We start from the raw sequence: 27685 nt of genomic DNA, 5'->3' as shown, positions 1-27685 counted from the left end.
TTGGTAAGTATCTCAACAGAGATTTTCTGGATATACAAATATTTGAATTCGAGATCTGACTTAAACAATATCAAATTGTTTACCACTTAAATCAACTTTTGTTAATCGCTTGAACTATTATTTTAGTAATACAATAATATTTTTTTAGTAATATAATTATGAGAATTATAAAAATATTTGTTATTACTTTTTGAAACAATGAAAATAGGTTTTATGGATTAAATTGGGTCCTATTCGAATGATTTAGATAAAATAATCTTGAAAATTTTAATTTGAGACTTAATTGATCTTGTTATCGGGAATAAGTTGGTTGTGTAGTCGTTGGTGTTTTCTCTTTTTTTTATTAAGGTAGAGAGTCGTATCCGGTAAGTGCACGTAAAAAGATATGATTCGTTTATCCGACGATCCGATCTAAAAATTTGGATATTTCTATTTTTTTATTTTCGAATAACTCGGGTCGAATAATCAAAGAAAAATCAAATAATCAGATCGGATACGGATCGGATAAATTCCAACTTTGGATTATCTAAAAATTAAAACAAAAAAATTGGACCTTTACATTTTATTTATCATTTAGCTCGGTAAATGAGTAACTCATTAACACATTAAAGCTATAACCCAATAAAAATTAGGGTATTTAATTATTTATTTGTACAAATAATTAAATATATATAAAAATATAATATAAGTATCGAATAAGTTGCATAAAGTAAAAATAAATAAAATTTAAAACTAATTATTTTGTCGAATTAAATGTTACATTTGGATACCTGATATGTATCCAGTCTAAAAATTCAGAACTTTGGTTTTTAGAGTCAGATACAGATCGCTATTATAACTATCCAAAAAAATTTATATATAAAAAAATTTCGAATATCTGAATTTGCACACTCCTAACAACTAGTGTAATATTGGTCATTAGATGGTGGATCTTTGCGAGACCTTGAAGGATAGAAGTAGCATGGTAAAGATGATGAGTGATTTAGGTTAGAGTTGAGAGAGAGTCTAGTCCCTCATTCAGCTCTTATTTGGATATAAATACCTCGACTGTAGGGTGTTGGTGTCAGACTTAAGATCATCATATATGTTAATAGGATTAATATATGGTGCAAATATAACTATCAACTGTCAGATTTGATTGTCAAAAGTCGCGTCAAAGATGGAGGAGTATGAACTCTGAAGAACAGTCCAGTGAATTATGGTTTCAGAGAAGACATAGTGTCTCGAGAGGATTTATGGAGGCTCCGCTCAAAGGGTGTGGTCCTCTAAGAGACTTTCTTGGGAATATTTGTAGGGTATTCTTTAGAGGTATAACATCTTATCCCTTCTTGGTTAAGGGAATACCATAAAATTGGATGAATCGAAATTGCTTTTTGAATTCGTGCTCCACCTTAATTGGTTTGTCTCTTGGGGGTTTCCTAATAAATATTTCTTGGACAGTTGGAGAAATTTGTACACATGTTAGCTTGTAATTGGAGTGGTCATGTAGTACGATATTTGAATTGTTTTAAGGTGACATATTTCTTCACTATTTAAAGGGTGTTTTGGGTATATGGCTCTTGAATACTTAACTTCTCTTTCTTTTGAAGCTTTTGTTTTTCTTTTTAACTATCTAGTTAGAATAGCGAAGAAGAAGAACATCATCAGGGAAATAGTGTCTATTGTTGAAGGTGTTCCATTCATTTACAATACTAGCCGAAATGAGGCTACTAATCTTCTACTGAGTCATGGTTTATTGTAAGAATGTTTAAATTTGAATTCGATATTTCTTTTAGGTCGTGTTGTGTAAATGATTACAACAAAGTCTACGGTGATGATCGAGAGTGGTTAGATTCTCATTGGCTACTTTATTTATTGTTGGCAAAAAAAAGTGGACGCCTTCAATAGTTTCGTGAAGGATGTTATAAAAGACTATGGAGTCGATTCGAGTCAGTTGGTAGGAGTTTCTTGTAGATTCTTATTGGCTACTTTATTTATTGTCAGTGAAAAAAGTGGGTGACTTCAATAGTCATACTACAAAATGTTTTTATACTAAATGTTGTTGCCCAAAACACTTGTTCAGACCTTTTGATTTTTTCACAGAGACACACAAAAGATCTTGAGATTAAGGAGTCCATTGTGGTCTAGAAAAACAATGAGAAGTTGGGCTTGGACCGCCACAAGTTTATCATGGTTACTCATATGTTGTCCATGTTGGTGCACATGGCACCGAAAGGTGTTGAAGAAAAAAAAAATAATTAAGTCAAGAATTGTAGGCACCGAATGGTAGGTGCAGAATTTGTTGATTTTTCAACAATGGTAGAACCTTAATTTTAGCCATTGTAAGTTAGGGTATTACAAATTAGTCCTTAAGCTTCAACTATAAATACCCTAGCTCATTTAGCTTCAAAATCATCCCAAAGCATTCTAGCTTTCTTCCAATACTAGAGAGAATTTAGAGAGTTTCTTGAGAGTTGTTTTCTCCTTTTTATCAAGAGAGAATTATCATTGTTTTCTCCTTGGTAGATCGAGAGAAGTTGTAATTCCTATTTTCTTATAGTGAAATTCTTTTATCGTTGCTCGTGGTTTTTACCCTATATTATTTAGGGGTTTTCCACGTAAATTTTGTGTCTCTTTTATCTTCATATTTTATTTTCTCAAATTATCAGTTGTGATTTTGCTCTATCCAATAGTAGTCTTACGCAACAATTGGTATCAGAGCCAAATTAGAGTGTATAATATATGTTTATTGTCTTTGTGGTTGCCACCAAAAGGTGGATCCTCCAACATAAGAAAGTAAGAAGTTATTACCCATTCTTTGAAGGTTCTAGAGAACTATTTACAATAGTGAAATAGTGGGAGCTATCCGTAAAAGAAGCTATGGCAACGAAATATGATATTGAAAAATTCAATGGGAGAAATTTCTCATTGTAGAAATTGAAGATGAAGGTCGTCCTGAGGAAAGACGGTTGTCTAGCAGCTATCAGTGATAGGCCGGTGGATTTCACAGATGGCAACAAATAGATCGAAATGGACGTGAATGATATGGCAAACTTTCATCTAGCATTAGCAGATGAAGTATTGGCAAGCATCGAGGAGAAGAAGACATCTAAGGAGATATGGGATCATCTCACCAAACTGTACGAGGCCACATTGCTGCACAATAAAATTTTCCTTAAGAGGAAATTGTACACTCTCCGAATGTCAGAATCGACTTCAGTGACGGAGCACTTAAACACACTGAACACTTTATTTTCTCAGCTTACATCCTTAAGATGTACAATAGGAGAACAAGAACGTGTTGAACTTCTACTTCAAAGTCTACATGATTCGTATGATCAACTCATCATTAACTTGACAAATAGTAATGTCACCACTCTAGTCTTCGATGACATTGCAGCTGTTGTTCTCCAAGAAGAAAATTGGCGCAAGAACAAGGAAGACAGACAAGTAAATCTGCAACAAGCAGAAGCGTTAAAAATGATGAGAGGGAGATCAACATAACGTGGCCAAAGCAGCAGTCACAAACATGGTATCGAAGTCAAGGAGCAAGAAGAATTTAAAGTGCTACAACTGTGGAAAGAATGGTCACTTGAAGAATGATTGTTGGAGTCTAAATAAAAACTCCAATCCACAAGGCAATACCGCAAACACTTCAGATGATGGAGATGCTCTATGCTGTGAAGCGTCAACCACCGTAGAAGGCAGAAAAAGATTTGTAGATATATGGCTCATTGATTCAGGAGTAACATATCACATGACCTCAAGAAGAGAATGGTTCCATCATTATGAACCTGTCTCAGGAGGATCTATGTATAGCTGCAATGATCATGCCTTAGAGATCGTTGGCGTGGGAACCATCAAATTGAAGATGTATGATGGAACAATTAAAGTTGTTCGAGATGTGCGGTACGTGAAAGGCCTAAAGAAAATTTATTATCCTACGGATTGTTGGATAATAATGCAAGCAAGATTGAAACACGAAAAGGAATCATGAAGGTGTTCCGTGGAGTGCTTGTGGTGCTGAAAGGAGAAAAGATAACATCAAACTTGTACATGCTGAAGGGGGAGACTTTGCTAGAAGCAGAAGCCTCTGTTGCCTCATGTAGTTCAGATTCTGCAATGCTATGGCATCATGGACACATGTCAGAACAAGGAATGAAAGTCCTTGTGGAACAAAAGCTACTTCCGGGCTTAACAAAAGTATCACTTACTTTGTGTGAGCATTGCATAACAAGTAAGCGGCATCGGTTGAAATTCAACACATCAAATTCCAGAGGCAAAAATGTTCTAGAATTGGTTCACTCTGATGTATGGCAAGCACCAGTTACATCCCTAGACGGAGCAAAGTACTTTGTCTCATTTATTGATGACTACTCTAGGAGATGTTGGGTGTACCCTATTAAGAAGTCAGATGTGTTTTCAACTTTCAAAAACTTCAAAGCGCGGGTGGAACTTGATTCTGGAAATAAGATCAAGTGTTTCAGAACAGATAATGGAGGAGAAAACACAAGCGAAGAATTTGATGACTTTTACAGGAAAGAAGGCATCAAAAGACAGTTCACAGTGGCGAACACTCCTCAACAAAATGGAGTGGCAGAGCGGATGAATAGAACCTTGTTAGAAAGAACAAGAGCAATGTTGAGGGATGCAGGCCTAGAAAAATCATTCTGGGCAGAAGCAACCAATATCGCCTGTTATTTGGTGAATCGATCTCCATCAACTGCAATAGAGATGAAGACACCAATGGAGATATGGACTGGTAAACCAGCTGATTATTCAAACCTCCATGTATTTGGAAGTGTTGTGTACGTGATGTACAACTCCCAAGAAATTTCAAAGTTGGATCCAAAATCCAAGAAATACAAATTCTTGGGGTATGTTGATGGTGTAAAGGGGTATCGCTTGTGGGATCCCACTACCCATAAAGTGATCATTAGAAGGGATGTTATCTTTGTAGAAGATAAACTACAAAGAAAAGAAGAAGATGGTAGCGCTGAAAAGTCAGAGGCTACACAGATACATGTGGAAAAGGAGTTTGAACAAGGAGATTCTTCTGAAGCAGAACCAACACATGATGAACAAGAACCAGAGAGTTCTGAAGCTCCAACAACTCATCAATCAGATCGTGTGAGAAGACATCCCAATTGACACTCAAATTATGTTATAGAAGGTAATATTGCATATTGCCTTTTAACAGAGGACTGTGAGCCATCAATATACAAGAAGGCAATAAACAACTCAGATGCTTCACTGTGGATGATGGCGATGCAAGAAGAAATCGAAGCCCTTCATAAAAATAATACATGAGACCTTGTGCCACTACCACAAGGAAGGAAGCCAATTGGTAACAAACGGGTCTTCAAAATCAAGCAAAATGGTGATGATCAAGTTGAGAGGTATCGTGCAAGACTGGTGGTCAAAGGATATGCTCAAAAAGAATGTATTGATTTCAATGAAATATTTTCTCCTGTGGTTTGACTAACAACAGTTTGAGTAGCTTTGGCAGTGTGTGCTACATTGGACTTACATTTAGAGCAGCTAGATGTTAAAACAGCTTTTCTTCATGGAAATCTTGAAGAAGAAATTTATATGCTCCAGCCTGAAGGTTTTGAAGAAAAAGAAAAGAAGAACTTGGTTTGCAGATTGAACAAATCTCTATACGGTCTAAAGCAGGTGTCGAGGTGTTGGTATAAGAGATTTGATTCCTTCATTATGTGCCTTGGATACAACAGACTTAATGCTGACCCTTGTGCTTATTTAAAGAGGTCTGATGATAACGATTTTGTTATATTGCTGTTGTATGTGGATGACATGTTGGTTGCATGACCCAACAAAAATCATATTGAAGAATTGAAGGCACAACTGGCTAGGGAATTTGAAATGAAGGACTTGGGATCAACAAACAAGATTCTAGGGATGCAAATTCACCGAGAGATAAGTAATAGGAAGATTTGGCTTTCACAAAAGAATTATTCGAAGAAGGTCTTGTCACGATTCAGCATGCAAGATTGTAAGCCAATTTCTACCTCTCTTCCTATTAACTTCAGATTATCCTCCAGTATGAGTCCTAGCAGTGAAAAAGAGAGGATGGAGATGTCTCGTGTACCGTATACATCAGCAGTGGGAAGTTTAATGTTCGCTATGATATGCACAAGAACAGACATTGCACAAGCAGTGGGAGTGGTTAGTCGGTACATGGCGAATCCAGGCAAAGAGCATTGAAATACTGTAAAGAGGATCCTAAGATACATCAAAGGGACCTCAAATGTTGCATTATATTACGGATGATCAAACTTACTAATCAATGGGTATGTCGATTCTGACTATGCAGGGGATTTAGATAAAAGCAAATCTACTACAGGATATGTGTTTAAAGTTGCTAGTGGAGCTGTAAACTGGGTTTCAAAATTGCAGTCAGTTGTGGCTACATCCACAAGAGAAACAGAATATGTAGCAGCTACACAAGCCAGTAAAGAAGCAATTTGGTTGAAGATGCTATTGGAGGAGCTTGGGCACAATCAAGAGTATGTCTCTTTGTTTTGTGACAGTCAAAGCGCCTTGCATTTAGCAAGGAATCCAACATTTCATTCAAGGACAAAGCACATACGAGTTCAGTACCATTTCATTCGTGAAAAGGTGGAAGAATGGACGGTAGATATGTAGAAGATCCATACCAAAGACAACATATCAGATTTCATGACAAAGGCGATCAATGCTAATAAATTTACTTGGTGTCGATCCTTGTGTGGTTTGTCAGAAACGTAAGCAACATGATGGTACAAGGTAGAAAGAATGATGTGAAGATATGATTGTTCCAATCAAATCTTCAAGTGGGAGATTGTTGGTGCACATGGCACCGAAAGGTGTTGAAGAAAAAAATAATTAAGTCAAGAATTGTAGGCACCGAATGGTAGGTGCAAAATTTGTTGATTTTTTAACAATGGTATAACCTCAATTTTAGCCATTGTAAGTTAGGGTATTTACAAATTAGTCCTTAAGCTTCAACTATAAATACCCTAGCTCATTTAGCTTCAAAACCATCCCAAAGCATTCTAGCTTTCTTCCAATACTAGAGAGAATTTATAGAGTTTCTTGAGAGTTGTTTTCTCCTTTTTATCAAGAGAGAATTATCATTGTTTTCTCCTTGGTAGATCAAGAGAAGTTGTAATTCCTATTTTCTCATAGTGAAATTCTTCTACTGTTGCCCGTGGTTTTTACCCTATATTATTTAGGGGTTTTCCACGTAAATTTTGTGTCTATTTTATCTTCATATTTTATTTTCTCAAATTATCAGTTGCAATTTTGCTCTATCCAATAGCCGTCTTATGCAACAGTCCAGAGGATTTGGCTTTCCTCTCCATTGTCGTGCGCCTAGGATTAGGTAGGGAGCAGAAATAATAATATGTCGTATTAAATGAATGATGGTGGTAGGTTGGTCATCCTAGAAGAGATTTCTATTCGGAATATCTTTAGGTTTGCCTTGAAGAAAATAGTCTGAATAGATTGAAAATCAAATAATTAATGAGTGGGAATGAGCATCCTCTGAATGTCAGAAATTGTAGGAAAATATAGACATATAGAGAAGTAGACAGCCTGACGAAGGCATTAAAAGGAATACTAGAGGAATTGATGCATTTTGAGGAGGCTCCGGGGGAAAAATCCAGTAAAATATTTGAAGACTCACTTAGTGGTGCAATAAGTAAAGTCATGAGGCTTGAGGTTGATAATCTTAGAAAATAAGAAAGTAAAATTAGGGTCACCTCCAGCGAGAGTGATCGAGTGAATGTAACACTTTCGTCAAGTGTGTTAGGTCCTTCAACGATGCTTCTAACTCAGACATGTGGTGGGACCATTATTGGTATGAATATTTCTTTCTGTGTTTATGTGTCCTTTGAGGATGAGGAAGAAAAGGTTGAGTGACTAACAATGAGGAGTAAATGTGTTTTAGGTGAGTCATTAGTTTTGTGTTTGTTTTATATCTCCTCACCTTTTCACATTGGTTTTATTAACTTGCATCTATTTTATAGGAATTTATTCAAGTTCTATTGAGGTAGGAAGGAATCGGAGCCCTCAAGTAGAGTCTAAGTCTTATACGGTGCCTGTAATAGTGAATGAGGCAGTTGTCCCAGCGGGATCAGAGGTAACTTTTTATTTCGTGATTAAGTTGGAGGTGACTTCTCTAGTTGAGGTTGGAATTAATCCTCTGGTGAAGGCTTCATTGAGTCGATCGAGAGTATTGGACATGGATCTTACTATCTTATTCTTTGGGGCTAGCAAAAGGAGGAAGTTGGTTCCTCTCAACCTCATAAAAAGGAAGAGTTCATCGAGAGCTGAAGCGAAGAAAGCGAAGCTAGTGGAAGAAAGAGGAAAAGTATGGGAAGTTGTAACAACCTAATTTCTCAAGCCAACATTCAAGCATTGAATCGGGTTACTAATGGATAATTAATTTTGGTTTCAGGTTTTATTGGGCTTAAGTTGGATGAATTTTGGACCTTTTTGTAAGAAATAATAATGTTTAGAAGCATTTGAGAAGTGGGTGAAAGATAGAGGGCCATTTGCATGATTTACCCATTTTTATTTGAAATTCAAACTTCCTCCCGTATAGGAGCATATGGAAGACGTGCATAGAAAATGGATTAAGGGATTTTTCATGTCCCCAATATCCCATTATTTTAATCTTTCTTTTCATTCTTTTTTTTTACCTTTTTTATATAAGCTTTTTATTTTTTTCTTATTTGTTCCATCTTTTTTCATAGTAACCAAAAGAGGGTGTGGGAGCTTAAAGTGTGAATTTCTTCATCATTTCCTTCTCTCTTTACAACTCCTAAGAAGGTAAGAATCATATGCTAATTTGCTAGAGCTCTATAGTAAGCATTATGTTCTTCAAGCTTTCAAGACGAAGGTAAATACGAGTATTGAAAGACGTTTGATAAAAGTACATACACATCTCTTTTTTATTTTTTTTCCTTTTAGATCTTTATTCACGCCAATTATGTATTTTTGTGCATGTATACTTAGTTAAAGAGAGTGGGGAGTCTTCTAAAAGCTAAAAGAAATGAGAAGGTGTGAGAGAACTAGGTTAATAAGCTCATTAGTGGTTATGTGTGGCACTCAGGATAACACTACATACACCCGAGATTATTTGACTAGCGTTCATGAATGACGCAGGACTATTCAGATACCCGATTATTTGAGCACATGTGCAATCTAACAAGTTTGAGATGCAAGTGATTTGTTTATGAAATTTTAGTGACTTGATTTGTTGATTTGTTACCCATACCATGCTTCTATTTATATATTTGATTTGCATGCTTATATATTATGAATTACTTGAAATATGATAGGTTAGTTGTGCAACACTGAGCTTTACAATTTCCACGTTCAAATTCTTTTTATTTTTCAGATTAATAGATTCTATTCGTGTCCGAGGAACATCTTCAACAAGGGAATTTAAGTATCTTGATCACGTAAAACAATATATTATTTGTTAGTGGGCATTGTATTCATAGGGTCTTATACTTTATGGTCTCTAACCCCGTTTATTATTTTGTAAATTTGACTATTTTTATATACACTTGTGTTGGAGCTCCACATAATTTTGTATAACTAGTGTTATTACTATTTTAGTATGACTATTTGATGATATTTTCTAGTATATAAAATGTTTTTAATGCTTTTAAAATATTAGAAATTTTATTGGATTGCTTTGATAACACGAATGTAGCATCTTGGTCTTTGGGTAATTTGTATTTGGAATTAGAGTGTTACATTTAGTTGTATCAAAACTTAGATTTAATCGATTTTAAGATTAGCTGGTCAGGCATAATAAAATATTGATGAATACATGCCCCTCAATTTTAGAGTGTAACTCTTCTAAAATTGAAAATTTGGTGATGCTTTCTATTTTTTGTGTTATATGTATATTTGGTATACTTAAGAATTCGCATTAAAGCGTGATTAGGGTAATCGAAGGTCTCACCTCTTACCCTTAGTATTGGGGAGGTTATCCTAACCTAGAGATCGAAGAATTATACGTTCGAAGAAACAGGTTTGAGATGCTGATAAACATTCTCGTTCACTAGTCGTAGAGGCCATTGTATAAAACCGTCATGCGGAGATGGATATTTTTCGTAAACAACCTTGATATGAAAATTTGAATGTTCAGTACGTCAGGTTCTAAAGTATAGATAATAGAGTTGTACCATAAATGTTCAAGACAAAATTAAAGGCTAGTTATTTCAAGCAAGCTCGAAGGAGTTGTTATCAGTGGCGGAAGATAATGGAGACATAGTGGGGGCTATGGCCTCCTGAAAACTTGAAAAATTATAGTTTAGACATTTGAAATTTTTAATTTGTTTCCACAAAATTTTTAATTTTTTTCAATATTCTTAATTAAATCACTTCCATAACTTTCTAAAAATTCTCATTAAGCCTCTCAAAATTTCAAAATTTTTAGTTATACCCCAATTTTTTTTAAAAAAATGTAAATTGAACCTTCAATTTTTTAAAAATTTTAATTTAAATATCTAAATTTTAATTTTTTTAAAATTGATCCCTTTAAACACTATCGCCAATTTCGGCCACTGGTTGTTATGCTGAGAATATGATGTAACTTTGGGCACATATTAGTTATTAGGAGTGTTCAATCGGTCGGTTCGGTTGACTGACCGAATCGAAGTACCCAAATTTTATTAACCAATTTTTTTTTCTTTTAACAGTTAATTGAACTGAAATTTTTTCGAAAATGTTTAATCGAACTGAACAAAATTTGATTATTTTAGTCGGTTAACCGAAATTTATTATAAAATAACATTTTATTTATCTTTTAGGGGTTTAAGTTATTTGGGTCTTTAATATTTAATGGGTTTAAGTTAATTGGGTTTGTAATGGGTCTTGATTGGGGTAGATTTGGCTAAAAAATATAAATAATATATATATAATATTTAATAATTTTGATTAATTCGGTTAATTAACATATTCGAATCGAATTAACTGATAACCGAACTTTGAAAATTTATTAACCGTTAACCCATCAAATCTAAAATTAACCGACCTATTAATCGAATTTTTTTTAGTTCGATCGGTTTAATCAGTTAATCAAAATTTTGAACACCCTATTAGATATTAGAACATAATGCAAGTTTAAATGTCAATTTAGAAAGATAATTGTCTCTATTCTTTCGGTGATTGCGTCCCAAATAATGCCATCATGATTGTGAGTCGATTTCATCTTATATCGAGGATTCGAAAGCTTGAGCCCGACGTAGAGGATTTTCCAACTATGATTGAATTTTCGAATATTTTTCTCAAAGAGTTCTCGTTCTTACCTTAATTATGTGCCAAAAAAGTTATTTTTTGGGTAAATTACCAATTCAGTAATTGGACTTTATTCTCTTTCCTAGTTCACTCATTTTATTTCAAATTTTTTCAAATTCCTCACTGAACTTAATACATTGAATTTTTTTGGTCACTCAAAAACAATTAATGGCGTTAAAATGAGTTGTTATATAAATGCAAAACGACGTTGTTTTTAAATCCATTAACTATTTAACGGCGGAGTGGCCAAAATAGGAGATAGAGTAAAGTTTAGTGAAAAAAAATCTAATGTATTAAGTTTAGTGAGGAAATCAAAAACTTTTAAAATTCAGTAAGCATAATAGGAGAGAAAGTAAAATTCAGTGACAAAATTTGTAATTTACCCTTTTTTTACAATTCCAAACAAGTGACATTCAACATCCACAAGTTTCCTTAAAAAGACAATAAAATGGAGACAAGCTTTGGGCGGATGTTATAGCACACAAATTAATTCGAAATCCAACAAAATCATAACTTATAATAATTATAATTAAGAAGATTTACATTAAAACCTCTTTCCAGTTTTTAAAACTTAGTTTTAAGCAACGCTGAAGGAACTCGCAGCGCTCTCCACGAACTTTCTAGCTCCCTTAAACCACCTCTTGTCTCCTGCTTGTGCCTTGCAAATGTACAGCTTGCCGTTGTTGACGGTGGCCGTTATCAGTTGGTGCTTTCCACCTTCGTCTCCGTCGGCGGTTCTTGTCAACACCGACAAGAAGTGATAGGGCTTTCCACCAACTGTCTGGGTTGAGCTCTCTAATATGTTTGCGGTGGCGACTGCACCGGAGTCAAAGCCACCCTACATATGCATGTCCACACATGTATTCAAACTATAATGTAAAAATTTTCTTTGTAATTGGAGAAACAAAGGAAATGAGAGAAAATAAATATCATAGGTATCAAACAAGGGTATCAAATTTTTTGAATTTACAAAAAATTAAACCCAAAACGTTTTAAGAATAATTCTTAATAGGCATAATTGTAGAAATTTTTTTTAACGTTTAACCACTAATAGTCACTTTGACCTCCAACATTTTATTTTGGGATAAAAATATTCTTCTATAGATGAAAATTATTAATTAACAAACGATTAACACTATAAAATGGGATGTTTTTATCCTAAAATAAGCGTTGAATGCCAAAATCTCAAGAAATAGACAATAAGGGTCAAAGTGACTATTCGATCAAACATTATAGATCTTTTTATCCTAAAATGAAACATTAGAAGCTAATTTTGACATTATTCCATTTCTATATTATGCTAATGAATCACCTCAGCATCAGTTTTACCGAAGTATGCTTGTTTTCCAAGCAGATAGTCCACCTGCACAGATCAAATGAGAGGAATATGAATGAGTAATTTATGATTACGTTGATAAATTTGTTCAAATATTAAACTATTGAAAGGGTGTGGGATTATAGATTTATTACGGTGGCGAGGAAATCCTCAGGGGAACCGTAGTCGGTGATAGACTTCTTGTCGGTGGAAGTGATCATGACGGCCACATTGCTGGTGGTGTCGAAGTTGTCCTCGTATCTCAGCACTTGCCCTGGGTACTCCACCTCTTTGCTTGGATTCCATTTCGATGGTATCGACAGCTTGAATCCATCCCCATTGTATGACGTAAAATCTGTGTTTGTTTTTGGCTTCCCAAATACATTTGCTGCATATCCAAATCAAACCATATTTTAAGACCTTCTCCGTTCCCCAGATAACATGATTATCTCATCATTCTACGGTTCATGAACCCTAAATGGCTGATAAAATTGCCTTATGTCCGTACAATTCAAAATCATATTCGAACGCATACGCAACTTCAAGAGACAAAAATAAAGAATTCGAGTAACATTGAATATTATCAGTATCTACGAGAAAGAGAAAGGAAGTTACCAGCTTCACCATAGGCAGCATCAGCGGGAGAGACCTTGGAGCCGACAGCGGCGGCACCGATGAGAACAGTGAGAGCCAACCTACGGGAGACAATGCTTCCGTCATCGTCTTGGCCGGCGTCTTGCTTCTGAGCCCTGCACACTAGCTGCTGGTTAGGCTTTGAAACTTGGCGAAGCGACGGCGATAGAGAGGATGATCGACCGGCGGTGGTGGTGAGTGCGAGGTTGTGCAACAAGCTTGCGGCGGAGGCCATGGTAATGCTAGTGGTGCTAATACTCTTCCCCTTGTTGCTTTAGAGTATGAAAAAAATAATGACTGGAAGGATTTGGATGTTTTTTATATGTGAAGGAAATTGACTTTGTGTTTGGATATTGGATGAGGAAGGAGGATTAGATCGTGGATGTCGGGATAATGATGTTGAGGCTCTTGTTCATGCCACGTGGACTTATTACTATTTATTAGGTATTTATTGGATTTTTTATTAAACTAAAGTGATAATAAATAATATATGTTTTAAATAATTTTAACCACTTGAAAGTAAACGTCTCATCACACTTGCAGTTAATGATATTTGAATCTATGATTTTTAAGAACAACAACAATTATTTAATAACTAATGTAAGTTAATTTGTGATGTCGAATTTCATTTTGAAATAGCATGAGAATACAATCGTAACAAAAATATAAAATAATATGAAAAAAAACTAAAAATAACATGATAAAAGGTAGGGTAAAGTATACAAATGGTCCCTCAACTATAAGGTATTGCTTTGTTGAGTCTTTCAACTGTTGAAAGTTATTAAATAGTCACTTAACTATTTATATGTTCGAAACTTGTCATTTTTGTTAAAAATTGACGATCATCTGAGCTGGACGTTAACTTTCTCATTGAGATATAAAAAAAATCTAGGATAGACATCATTAAAATATGATTTTATTATATCCCAATCAATAGATTAATGTCCAACTCAAATAATTGTCAATCTTTTTTAATGAAAAATGACGAGTTTTAAACATATGAATAGTCGAGTGACTATTTTGTAATTTTTAATAGTCAAGTGACTCAATAAAATAACACATTATAGTCGGAAGATAATTTTATAATTTTTAATAGTGGTGAGACTCAATAAAATAACACCTTATAATGGAGAAAATCCTAAAAAGTATTATTTAAGTTGAGTTATATATAACTCAACTTATTAAATATAAAATTTTATATTCTTATTTATTACACGGTCATTAGACAATTAATTTTACAAGCAATATTAAAATGATGACAAACATCTAATCATCTATTTTGTATATACTTAAAAGTATATTTAAAAAAATTATTTATTTTGTATATATTTTGGTACGTAGAAAGTTATACAATTAAGATACATGATTTTCTGGCGTTTTTACAACAAAAAAAACATCACCTTAAAATCCTAATATTTCCATTCAAACACCCATTTCTCAATATTTCCCAATATAACACCTTTTATGATATAATCGAGCGAATGTACATTTCAAGAGCGCGCGTCCAGGATTTTTGCTGACTCGGCACCACGGTGGGAAAGACACGTTTCAAGGAACACGCCTTCTAAGGGTTTGTTGAGCTGACACCACGATGGCAAAGACACTTTTCAAGAGACACACCTTCACAAGGTTTAAGCACCACGTCGAGAAGCACATCCTATAAAATGTACTTTAAAAAATACACTTTAAAAATTTTAAAATATAAAAATATAAGGACTAATAACATAATTTAATACATATTAGTTCCACGAGTTAAAGAGTCTAATGATGTTGGTTTATATATACATAGTGGAGTGCTTCTATCTTTTTCTCATGTGATTCATTAAGTTAAAGTTTCTTATTTTTTACTATTTAAATATAAATTAAAGTTTAAAATATTTTTTATATGTTAAAATATTTGAATATTTATTTTTTAATTTTGTGTTAAATTTTGTTAAGAAATATTTTGACGATAATATTTAAATTAAAATTAAATATAATTAAATAATTATATATTTTATAATATGTTTTACAAAGCTTCATCAAATTCAGTTTGTTGAGGAGAAACTGATATAATTTGAAGTTGTTGATGTTTATATTGATTGATGAACTAAACCCGTTTAATTAACAATATTTCTTTGCTCTGTATTTTTTCTCAGACTAATTTGGCGCGCCATGATTCTTTTTATGTTGGTCTGAAGAACTTTGATAGTAGGCCCATACAAAGAAAAATATTAACTTTGTTTTTGGTTTTGGTCCTTGTCAAATGTGAAATTTTCACTTTGTGATCCTTGTTAATTAATTATTCTTGAATCTATAGATGTCAATGTTGAGATTCATAGAGATGGAAAACAATTGACATATTTGCAACAGGAAATTGAGTATACGGATTAACTTCTTCAAATGCATCCGATATAAACATCAACAACTTTGAATTATATCAATTTCTCCACAACAAACTGAATTTGATGATGCTTTATAAAATAATATTATAAAATATATAATTATTTAATTAGTTTTATTTTTAAGTTAAATATTCTCATCAAAATATTTTTTAACAAAATTTAACTTATAATTAAAAAACAAATATTTAAATATTTTAACGTACCAAAAATATTTACTTTTAATTAATATAAACTTTAATTTATATTTAAATAGTAAAAAAATTCTAACTAAGTGGATCACATGAGAAAAAGGTAGAATTCTTTTTAGCTTTTAACCTACATTGTTATCAAATATGGCTTAAGCACTCCACCATGCCTAAATAAACTAATATCATTATGCTCTTTAACTCATAAAAATAATATGTATTAAATTACATTGTTGATTCTTATAGTTTTATTTTTTTAAATATTTAAAGTGAATTTTTAAAATACATTTTATGGAAATTTAGGGAAGGTGTGCCTTTGCCACTGTGGCGCCAGTTTAACAAAACCCCTGCAAAGCAGTCTCTTGAAATGTGCCTTTGCTCGATTTTGCTAGAAAGAGTGCTAGATTGGGAAATGTTGGGGAATGCGTAATATTAAGATTTTAGGGTTTTTTTTTTGGTAAAAAAGCCTGATTTTCTCCATTTTTCATGAAAATTAGATTGTTAAGCTACTTTTTTTTTTGTGTTTAATGAGTTGAGTAACCGAACTCAATTCAGTCAAAATTCGGTTAAAGCTTGACTCAGGTTGACTCTACTCAAACTGGAACTCGACTTGAAATCTTAGGAGTTGAGTCGAGCAAAGTTCAACTCGACTCGATAAGTTCGTGATTAGCTTGTTAATTTTTTAGTACTTATCTTAAAAAATTATTTAATTTAAAAAATTACTAATGTACTACTAGATAATAAAGAAGATGATAAATTATTAATATATTATTTTTTTAATAAACAATAAAAATTATTAAATTATTAATTAATTATTATTATTTTATAGTACCCAAAATTAAACCCTAATTATTTTTTTAATGTATTTATGGATTATTGCTTTGAAATTTAGACTTTAAAATTGCTTCATATACTCTTTTGATAAATTGTAATTAAATTTATTAATTTATATTTATATTAAGTTCTATATAGTATCAGTAGATTTTACCCATAGTTAAAAAACAAGATAAAAATTTTAATGAATTTAACGAGAAATGAGGCGAGTAACGAGGTTAATAAGCAAATAGCTTAACGAACAATGACTCGAGTCGAGCAACAAAATTTTTTATCGAACACGACTCAAGCACTGCCCAACTCACAATTGACTCACTCAATAATAACCCATAGAACATATGTGTTCTGATTTATTAAGCTCAATTTGAACAACCGAAAAATGTACAAGAGGGGTGAATTGGCAAAATGTGTTTAGGGAGTAAGGAGAAAGAAAAGATAGACAATTTTGCACAGCGATTTATAGTGGTTCGACTTCTCAACTAAGTCTACCTCCACTACCTTTGCTCCTCACTAAGGATTTTCCAACAAATCCACTAATTTGTTCTTTCTTTTTACGGATCAAGAGATAACCTTTACAAACTCCCTAGCTTTTAACAGACTTAGCTAGAACCAAAACCCCTTTACAAAGGATAAAAAGAAGTAAACAATCAAACCTCTACAAGGTAGGGTGTTTACAAATTAAAGCTCACAAGAACAAAAATATTTTCAAGAGAAAGTAAAATAAGAGTGAAAAACTTCTTCTCTTGTGTTTGATTGCTTGGATAGGTGTTATAACCCTTCTTCAAGTGTCTTGAACTTATATTATATGTTGGAATAAGTTTATGGCCATTTCTAGCCGTTGGGGATGATTTCTAACTGTTGGGGATGTTTTCTCAGCAAAATAAAACTACTCAGGACAGAGGGTATCGGTACTCCTATAGCGAGTATCGGTACTACCTTTGTAATATTTAAATAAAACTAGTCGTTACTAGCCATTGGGCCTGATGATATCGATACTATCCTTAATGGTATCGATACTGTAACACCCCAACCCGTATCCGACCCGTATACGAGTCTTAGATGCCACATTAACTTTTAAAAACGACATTCTTACAAAATATCAAAACTTTTGAACTTATTTTAAGAAAATATGATATATATTGTTGAATTATATTTTATTATAAAAATTCAAGTCAAAAACGTATCTATGAACAGTGCTATCCGGAATGAACAATACCATGAACAGTACCAAATGTTAAAATTTTTCCAGGTTACTTTAGGGTATCAATACCCCTGCTACAGGTACCGATACCCTGCTACAGTAACTTTGGCAAACATGTATAAAACTCATAAAAAATTAAGCTTTCATCAGTATAAAATTTCCATTTACATATATATTTTTAAAACATTACAAAAATCAATCATATGATTTTCAAAACTGACTTAGAACATATCAGATTCAAATCTTTATATACATGCCAATCAATATCAGTATTACAAAATACATATTATTCAATTCTTTTATGATCTGATCTTTGGAAAGGAGGAGCTGACCTGTCTTACATAACTTTTATCAATCTTTCTTTTCTCGAAACCTACGTGTGAAACAATCACACGCTAAGTCGTTGACTTAGTGAGGTATATAAAACATGTAATAAAAACCATAAAACATTTCATATATCAAAATGCATACATGCACATATACCACCATATTTCTATTTGTATATCAAATCCACACATATACATATATGATTATCTTCTTCCTTATCATTATCCTATTATTACCATTAATACCTTTTATCATATAATCATATACTTATCATTTATACACATCATATATCATTTCATAAAGAAATACACTTAACATCATATAATTCATGTAATACAGTTCATATAACTAAAAACATATATCCTTTCATATAACCAATACATGAATCTTGTAATTTATTCCATATAACAAATCACATATACATATCACATTCAATATATTTGTTTAATCTCTTTATTAGCCTATGTACACCTGTTAGAACTTAAGGTATGTGAGTACATTGAGATTGTGCACTAATGCTGTCACCACAGCTCGTATAAGTCATTTGAGTGGCATATGAAATTTGTCCCGGAGGACCTATGTATTTGTCCTGAAGGACCTCTGTATATGTCCCAAAGGACCACGTAGACCCTTGACTCTTGGCATGCCAACTATACCTATAGCTCTCGTATCATATACCATGGACATTATTCTTATATTTCATATGTTCATATACTCTTGTCATTTCTCTTGTGATCACATATACCTTTTCTTCTGTCACATACTGCTTGTATGTGTAAACATATATCTCATATCATATAACATGTATCACATAAGTTCATATAATGTAACATATATCACATGTGCATGTAATCACATAGATCATATTGTATAACTTATGTCATTTCTCATATGTTCATATAAACATGCATGTCATATCTTGTTCACATAGGCATGTATTCTCATATACATATATTCATATATATATATATGTTATTTCATTATCCTTATTATTCTTATCATCCCCATTAATCCCTTTTACTTACCATATTTATATCAATTAAAGCATATATCACTACATCAAGGAATAAACATGTCATCATGTAATTTCTATAACATATTTCTTATTCTTATAAATTATTTATATTATTTTATATGACTTATCACACTAACATTTTAGAATTTACTTCTTACCATAGTAACTCCATCACTGGCTCATCGCAAGCCAATGTTTGATTAATATCATAAGTATAAATTAAATTGCACTTACCTTATCCTTGCTTGCTTTGACTTGATCCTAATTCGTTGATTGTTCTGGAACTTGTTTAGGCTCAATATCTACATAAACATAATTTCCGAGATGATTATCAGAATCCTAAACCTTATAACTTGATGTTAATAACTTGAGCTAGTTAAATGAACCAAAATTCCATTTTTCCTTTAGGGGGTATCGGTACCTCCCCCTAGGGTATTGGTACCTTCATTGTATTCTGAATTTTTTTTCCAGAATTTACTATTCAAGCATGAAAATTCACCATTTCGAATTTCCAGCTTTAATACTCCATGTTTCATTCCCTTTTATATTCCTAACTCACATATACATACTTAAACCAATTTATATTCATTTATCTCATCTTAAACCTCAAAATCTTCTCCTCTTTATGAACTTCAAGAATCATACCCAATTTTCAACATGTTTCAAATCCAATTCTAACACTTAATACTTCTTAATTAAGCCGATGACAAGTCAAATTTAACTTCAAATTCAACTTATCAACTCTATTTCAAGATTTCACTCAATAACTCCAAATCTTTAATCTTCCCTAACTCTTTTATCTTTTGATTTTAAGATAACTTAAGCTTTCCTTAAGCTTAGTTATCATCTAATGATCAATACCCAAACTTTAAATCAACAAATAATCAACAAAATAGAAAACTCACCTTTGCTCTAGCTTGGCACACGGGAAGAAAAAGAGAGCAAGAGGAAGAAGATAACTCTCTCCCCCCGTGATTCATTCATATAAAGGGGGAAAATATATTTCTTGTCAAATGACCATGTTTCCCTTTAATTCCTTTGATAATTACTAACAACTTTCAGGAAATATTTCCAAATAAATCATTAAACTATTAAACTATTCTACTTTAATCACCAAATTCTAAAATTTTACAATTTGGTCACTAACCCGGTATTGAGGATGTTACAGATACTACTATGTAAAGTAGTATCAGTATCCTTTGGGTGTAATACCCCAAACATCGGGTCAGTGACTAAAGTGTAAGGATTAAAAATTTGGTAGTTTAAATTGAATAATTGAAAAGTTCAAGGACTAATTTTGTAAATTTTATTTAGGACTTATTGCTAAAGCTTGAAGAATGGAAGGGCATTATGGTCTTTTAGCATGGAATTAATTTAATATTCATTTCTTTAAAGATATTTAGCATGTATTGGATAAGGGGAATTAAAGAAAAGTCTGGAACCTTGGTTACTTCTCTTATTCTTCTCACCATAAACCCCATTATCAAGGTGAGTTTCTTGAGAGTTTGTTATTCCTTTAATTTTGAGTTGGTTTTTGGTTCATGTTTGGTATAGAAGATTAAGGAAGCTTATAGATGATGATGAAACTAAGTAATTAAGGAATTTTCGATGAATTAGTAAAGTGGGGGTTTTAAGGGATTTTATGAGTTTGATTAGTATTTGGATTTCTATTGATATATTTGACTTGTCAAAGGTCTAATTAATGTGTTTGAAGTGTTAGAAAGTATTGAAAACATGTTTGAAAAACTGATATGATTTTTAGTTCCAAGAGTTATATGAAGAATTTAGATGTTAAAGGAGTTTAATGGATATAAGTTAGAAGAAATAAGTGTAAATGAGTTTGAAAGCATGAATAGAGTTAAAGGTAAGAGATTTAAGTGAAGTTTGGGTAAAATTCGAAGTTAAATAAGTGAAATATGGGTAAGAGTATCGATACTAGAAGAACCGTACCGATACTATAAGGTTAAAATTGAAGGAAAGATTATGAATACGATGAAAAATATCAATACTGATTGAATTAGTCGATATTGATGTGGATGTATCAATAAAAAGAGTAAGGTATCAATACTGTAATTGAAAATAGAATTTCAGAATGCTAAAATGGTATCAGTGCCGAAGTGGGTATCGATACCATAGAAGAGAAGTATCGGTGCTATGGGTAGAGTACCGATACTATTCAGTCGAAAATGTTAATTAAGTGTTTCATTTCACTTAAATAAAAGTTAATGGGTTAGATGTTAATTGAGTTCCAATATTCACATGGGTCATGCTATGTGTAGATTTAATTGAAAACAAATGCGGAATGAAGGGACGTACCAAGATAAAGTGAAAGTGAAAAGGATGTCTGCATAGGACTTAAGTGAGGCAAAGGTGAGTGCATTCTTACTTACTTTGTATAAAATTGGAGGACGACTTGCGATAAAACAATCTCAAATGTTTTTGAACCAAATGATTTGTATTATGTTATGGTTTTAGCTAAACAGTATTTTTAAAAAAGTATTGTTTCGATTTTATTGTTATGAATATATATATTTATGTAAAATACTATAAGTATATGAACTATGTGAACATTTCCTATGAGAACAAATGATAAGTTGAGTAAATGCTATAAATAATTGTTTTATGTGAATAAATAATAAATTCAGGTAATGCTACGGGAAATAATATGAGTATAAGTCATATGTGAATATGTGATAAGTAAAAACGTTTGTCGACACCCGTTTTAGTTCGGATACCCATTATTATTATTATTATTATTATTTTATTTATTACAGGCCCAATTACAACTCATGGCAGAAAATTTACAACAAAACCCGGTTATAACCCAACCCATTTTAACCGACCCGACCTAGACCCGGTTGCAGTTACATCACGCACATGAAGCCCCATGCACTGCCATCCTGTGACCACTACAAAACCAGGGTCATTTCAATACGCTACTGTTTCTCCCCAAAAACCACTGCAACACTCCATTTCCAAATCAACAAAGCCATCAACAAATCAATCAATTTAGTGATAATTTGATGTAAATTGGGAAAAACAAGGGGGGATAAAAATAGAAAGAAAAAACTGTGTGGAAAACCTGGAAAATGAGGAAGGGTCTCTCGGTTCCCAAAAGCAGTGGGGGAGGGGTTCAGTTTTTTTGTAAATGGGGGGTTTATTCGATCAAGCCAATGTAAAGGGGGGATGATTTTGAATGAATAGGGGTTCGGTTTTTTATTTTCTGTAAAAGGGGATTCGAACAAAAGAATGTAAAGGATAGGGGCTATTTTGAAGAAATGAAATCATGTAAAAAGGGGGTGTTCCCCATTTTTTCGAATGAAAAGAGAAGTATTTTTCAAAGTTTTTTCGAGCCCTTTCCTGGTTTTATTTTGTAAGTGCATAAGAGGTCTAAAACTGAAACAAAAACAAGAATAGAGAGCCAAACCAAAGGAACGAACAAAGAAATAACAAACTAAAAATAACAAACAAGAGAGAGAGGACTTACCCATTCGGCCGAGCACCTTGCCGACGACAGGGACTTCCGATTGAAGATCCCAATGGTGAGAAGCTGTACAAGGACGAGGAGAACAACATACTTGAAAATCGCCTGATCTAATGGCGGACGGCGGCGATCGGAGCTCGGGAAAGCCGAATGGTTCTTAGCCTTTTTGCGACGAATAGTGCATCTTTTCGCAAAACTAAGGTTAGATCAGTGATAGGGAGGCCAAGGTGAACCTCCTGGTACTATTTGGTGGTCAGCGGCCACCAACGACGGCTGGTATGGTGGTCGACAAAGGTAAGTGGCCGGCGACACATCGATTTTCTAGAGACTCTAAATATAAGTTAAAAGATTAAACATGAAAATAATAATCATAAAAATGTTTGTATTTATAGACAACTATAGGGGAAAATTGCACTTAGGTCCCCTAAGTTAGGCGTGTTTTTACAAAATAATCATTTATAGGGTCCGTTTTTATAATTTACCCATTTTTATGTATGTTATATATTTTTGGTTTAATTTATGTTTGGTCCCTGTACTTTTAGGCGTGTTTTACATTTTGGTCATGCTTAGTGACTATTTAATTTTTTTAAATACTTAAGGACTAATTTAGTGATTTTACCTTTTTATTTCTCAGTACTAACTTTTTGGTTTATTTTCTTATAGGTATGCGTGTTTTTATATTTCATTCACTGGTTCTCTACTTATTTTATTTCTTTAATTTTGTGCTATAATTTGTGCTTATTTTAATTTAGTCATTTTTTTATTATTTTAGCTTATTCAAATTTATTCATTGATTTTTATTTTTATTCATTTTAGCCACTGTTTGTACTCTGTTTATTATTTAATTATAATTTAGATATGATATTTTCAATTTATGCATTTTAGTCGCTGATGGTTTATGATTTGGATATTGTATTTATTTTTATTTCATTTTAGTCACATTTCACTTGTTGTCTTATTTTTAGAAATATTTTAATTTGAGAGCTTTATTTTAATAATTTCCATTTTGGTCTTGAACGATTAAAGTTGGTGTATTTACGATTGTAGTGCTTGTATTGTTCATATTTTAATCCCTAAAGTCATTATCTTTATTATTTTGATCAATTGGTCATATATTTGTTAATTACTCGCTAGTTGTAATATTTTCAAATGTAATTCTACTCAAGGAATTTATAGAAACACACCTTAACTAACAAGGAGTGTGTTTCCAAGAATTGTTCGAATAAAGTAATACATTTTATATTCAAATGAATTAATTTTTTTTTTAATATATTTAATATATGTATTTTTTCTAAAATCTTGGGCAATATTATTTTGTATGGAGAATCCATGGAAGTGCCCCCTTAACTGACAAGGAAGGTATTTTGAGAATTATTCTTGCAAAATAACAACCCTAATATTTTTCTAAAAAAAGGATCATAATTTAAATATATATTCAAATTTGCCAATTTCAATATTTAGATGACGTATAATCATTTAAGTACCAATTTCGGGCGTTGTGGGGGTGCTAATCCTTCCCCACACGTAATCGACTTCTGAACCCTTTTTCAAAATGAAATTTTGGTTAAACGTATATCATTTTTTTTATCTTTTAAAATTATTTTTCTTAAAATTATTTTAAAAGGTATTTTTAGGTATTCAGCCTACCAAATCCAAAGGTCAATGGCGATTCCGAAAATATTTATTTGTTTTATTTTGAAACCCAACCTTCACCAAGATTAAGTTGGATCGATCCCCGCCATAGCCCCAAAAAGCATAAGGACTATTCTGACAGCTTGGCAACTCCGCTGGGGTCGTTAGAGAGTCAGGTCGTAATCGATTATATGTCATCTTTTTAGTTGAAAATGGTAAATTCAAATGATATTTAAATTTTGATCCTCATGTTTTGTTTCCATCGCATCATATATTGTTTAATTATTAGTTGTACTAATGTGTGATTTACATGTTTAAGATTTTTGACCTTTGTTTTAGTCTGTTGGTTTTTTTATCGAGGCAAGGGATTATGAGTTTCCCCCAATCGTGCCAGAATCATTAGAATATTTAAAGCCTTCTAACTGCACTTTGTCCCGTTAGGTAAGGGTGAATATTATGCTTACGTGAGAAAAATTATTTTTCTCCGCATGGGCTTTAGCAATTAACCTCTGGGTACATATGCCTTGTGTTTACGAGTGAAAAATTGAGTTTCCTCGCATGGACATAGGGAAATACATCCTCTCAAATTGAACTCGATTTATTTTAGCCTATAATGGGTGAGGATCGAGGGTCTGGCAGGCCCAATGGGGTACCAACAAAGGACAATTTGAGGACCCTGTTAGTAATACTAAAACTCTACTTGTTTCGTATTGAATATATGTCTGTGGTTCTTCAAAAATAAAAAAAGGGAAATTCACTCTAACCTTTTACTCGAATATATTTATTTATTTTTGCAAAAAAGCATGAGAACTAGAAGAGTATGAGATTAGGTTCATTTTTTTCAAACAAGCATGTGAAGTAGATGACATGAGGTTAGGATTTATATGTTGAACAAAGCATGGAGGTAAAAAACATGTCTGGGTAGGACTGTTATATAAGCATGTCAGGGTAGATACCATGTTAGGTAGGATCTCTTTATTTTGTAAATATTTCTTCTATTTTTTAGTTAAATGGTACTAACAACTTTTTTTGGTTTATCTTATTTTTATCTGCCTTATGTTTGCATTTGCATTTTCACATCATAACCAAACAAGGTGTTAATTCATAAGTGATTGATCAAATCAGAAAGTTTTCATATCGAAAGAGTTCCATAACTAGATAGTCAACTCTGTGAGGGCGACGACTTACAAACAAAGTTGATAGATGAGAGAAGAGCTCAAAGATCGATCGAAGATTCCCATTAAACAAAGATCAAGATAGTATTAAATAGTCAGATAATAGTTGAGTCAAGAGTAAGAAGATCCTTCATGAGATATTAAGGTCGCTTTCCTCTTGGAGAATCCCATGAAAATGGAAGTCTAGAGATCCAAAAATCACGGTAAGTGAAGTAAAACGAAGAAAGGAGGATCAACATTTTGAGGAGTCCAACAATGACTACAAAGACAACATTAAATCTTGAGAAATGCCTAGATCTAGTAAATGAAGAAAATGAAGTTTCGTTTGTCTAGTGTAAGAAGCACTTATGGTCTGATGAAGGTTGTTCTATGGTGATCGCTTTTAGAATTAACACCTTGTGCATTTGCGTTTTCATTTGCATTCTAGTTTTGAATTAATTTATTTTGATTGCTTTTACAGTAATTCTTGTCATTTTATACTAACGTGCTTTTATGTTGCTTTTCCTTTTGCTTACATCGTACAATCATGACATAATCAAGGTGTTGATTTATGAGTGGTCATCAGAGTACAAAGTTTTCATGATGGACAAAGGGTTTTACGGTCTAGTAAACTATAATACTGCTAGGGAATAGCATCCTGAGGCAACTCCAAGGATAATAGAGAGCTATGCACCCAAAGATTGTATGTCCGACGAAGAGAAAAAGGTGATAAGAGAGATAAAAAAGCAAATGTCCAAGATGATGGATAGAGTAGAGGCTTTGGCAAAAGGAAAAATAACTTATACAAAAGAACAAAAAGAGCTCGATGAAAATAATCTTGTGATGTCGCATACACAAGGGACTACTTTAGAACAAGCTAAATCTAGCCGATCTGATAAAGCATGCACACTCACTATTTGCATCAACATGTCTGAAGATACCAAGGAAATGGTGACAACTATTGAAGTTCAGAAAGATAAAAAGAAGCCCTGCAATCAAAACTAGTGGTCATTTGAGAGTCCACTCCCAACTTCAGGAGAAATAAATCTGAAGACTCCAGTTTAATCCAAGTCGAGAGGAGCTCAAGGACATGCCATTGAGAATTGCACCGCCTTCAAGCATAAAGTCCAACACCTTTTAGTTCATGGAGTTCAAAATGAAAGGTCAACCTAGTTTTGTAACTGATTGTCCTGTTAGGTTGGAGCCAAAAGCGTTCAAAGGTAAGGATATCAATGGGGGCATCCAAGAAGAATAATATTTGTTAACGTACGAAGCTCAAGTATGCCCCTTGAGGAGTAGACAACAGGGGTCACTGAACTGAAAACGTTGTTGAACAATGGAGAAAGAATTGCAAGGTGAATGAATATAGAGCCAAGAAGTTCTATCATGTCTTACAGGTTGCATAAAAAAGACGCAATACATCCATGGATGATTTGGAAAGATGCCAAGTCAAGAATCAGATTTTGAATATGTCTATAGCCAGCATGGAAGCTTCATATCAACGTCACCACCATGAGAATGATGCCGAGCTAGAAGCAACTAGAGCTAAGAACAAGACATTGATGATGATTATAGATGTTTTGTAACCACAAAGGCTTTCATACAAGGAAAGATCGACATCAGTGTCTACAGCTCTGAGAATTGACACATAAGATGAAAGAAAAAGACGTCGTCATAAAAGAATCTATAATCCAAGCAAGCAAAGTGACTCACAAGTTGATTGATTTAGCTAGCTTTGAAAAAAATTTGAAGCAGATTAACAACTCAGAACCCGAGCATGAGTGAAAGTTAACTTGGCTTTTGAAATAAATAGAGAAGTTAGGAGTTAAAGTTATCCTTTCTACGTAAAGTTTGTTTGGCATACCGAAAGCCTTGTATTTAATGAAAATTGTTTTAAGATGGTCACTCTGGAATGACACCTATTGCATACATTTGCATTGCACATTTTGTATTCCCATTTCTGTATTTTTGCATTTATATGTGCATTTTTGCATCTTTACATTCATATATATATGTCATAAATTGCATAATATACATTGCATCATAACATGCATTAATCATGGATCTTGATAGTACCTCACAGTGAATCTTGTTCAAGAAATATTGAAGGTAAATTGAGGCCACCACATTCATGCCTAAAGAAGGTTTAAAAGTAGTGGATATGAAGCTTGGGGCATGCCACTAAGAATTGTGGAGTACCGAGGAGCAAGTCACAGATTCTGA

General features: G+C 32.9%; 1 protein-coding gene across 1 annotated transcript; it reads right to left on the bottom strand.

The window, feature by feature from the left end:
- Positions 1-11792: 11792 nt before the first annotated feature.
- Positions 11793-26793, bottom strand: LOC120162911 (oxygen-evolving enhancer protein 2, chloroplastic-like). Its single transcript, XM_039172967.1, has 5 exons — positions 26788-26793; positions 13229-13503; positions 12769-13001; positions 12611-12661; positions 11793-12136 (listed from the first exon to the last, which is right to left on the bottom strand). Exons 2-5 carry the CDS (start codon positions 13479-13481, stop codon positions 11876-11878), a joined length of 798 nt encoding a protein of 265 aa, XP_039028898.1. The 5' UTR covers positions 13482-13503; positions 26788-26793; the 3' UTR covers positions 11793-11875.
- Positions 26794-27685: the final 892 nt, after the last annotated feature.

The sequence above is a fragment of the Hibiscus syriacus genome, unplaced genomic scaffold (assembly GCF_006381635.1).
Source record: "Hibiscus syriacus cultivar Baekdansim isolate YM2019G1 unplaced genomic scaffold, ASM638163v2 tig00111410_pilon, whole genome shotgun sequence".
NCBI classification, from domain to species: domain Eukaryota; kingdom Viridiplantae; phylum Streptophyta; class Magnoliopsida; order Malvales; family Malvaceae; genus Hibiscus; species Hibiscus syriacus.
The sequence above is the reverse complement of the archived record's forward strand: the minus strand, read 5'-3'. Positions and strand labels throughout refer to the sequence as shown.

Coding starts and splice junctions, on each gene's coding strand:
- LOC120162911 (XM_039172967.1), bottom strand. CDS start 13,481: ATGGCCTCCGCCGCAAGCTTGTTGCACAACCTCGCACTCACCACCACC. Junction 13,002..13,228: donor TGCTGCCTATGGTGAAGCTG/GTAACTTCCTTT, acceptor TTGGATATGCAG/CAAATGTATTTGGGAAGCCA. Junction 12,662..12,768: donor CTGAGGATTTCCTCGCCACC/GTAATAAATCTA, acceptor TGATCTGTGCAG/GTGGACTATCTGCTTGGAAA.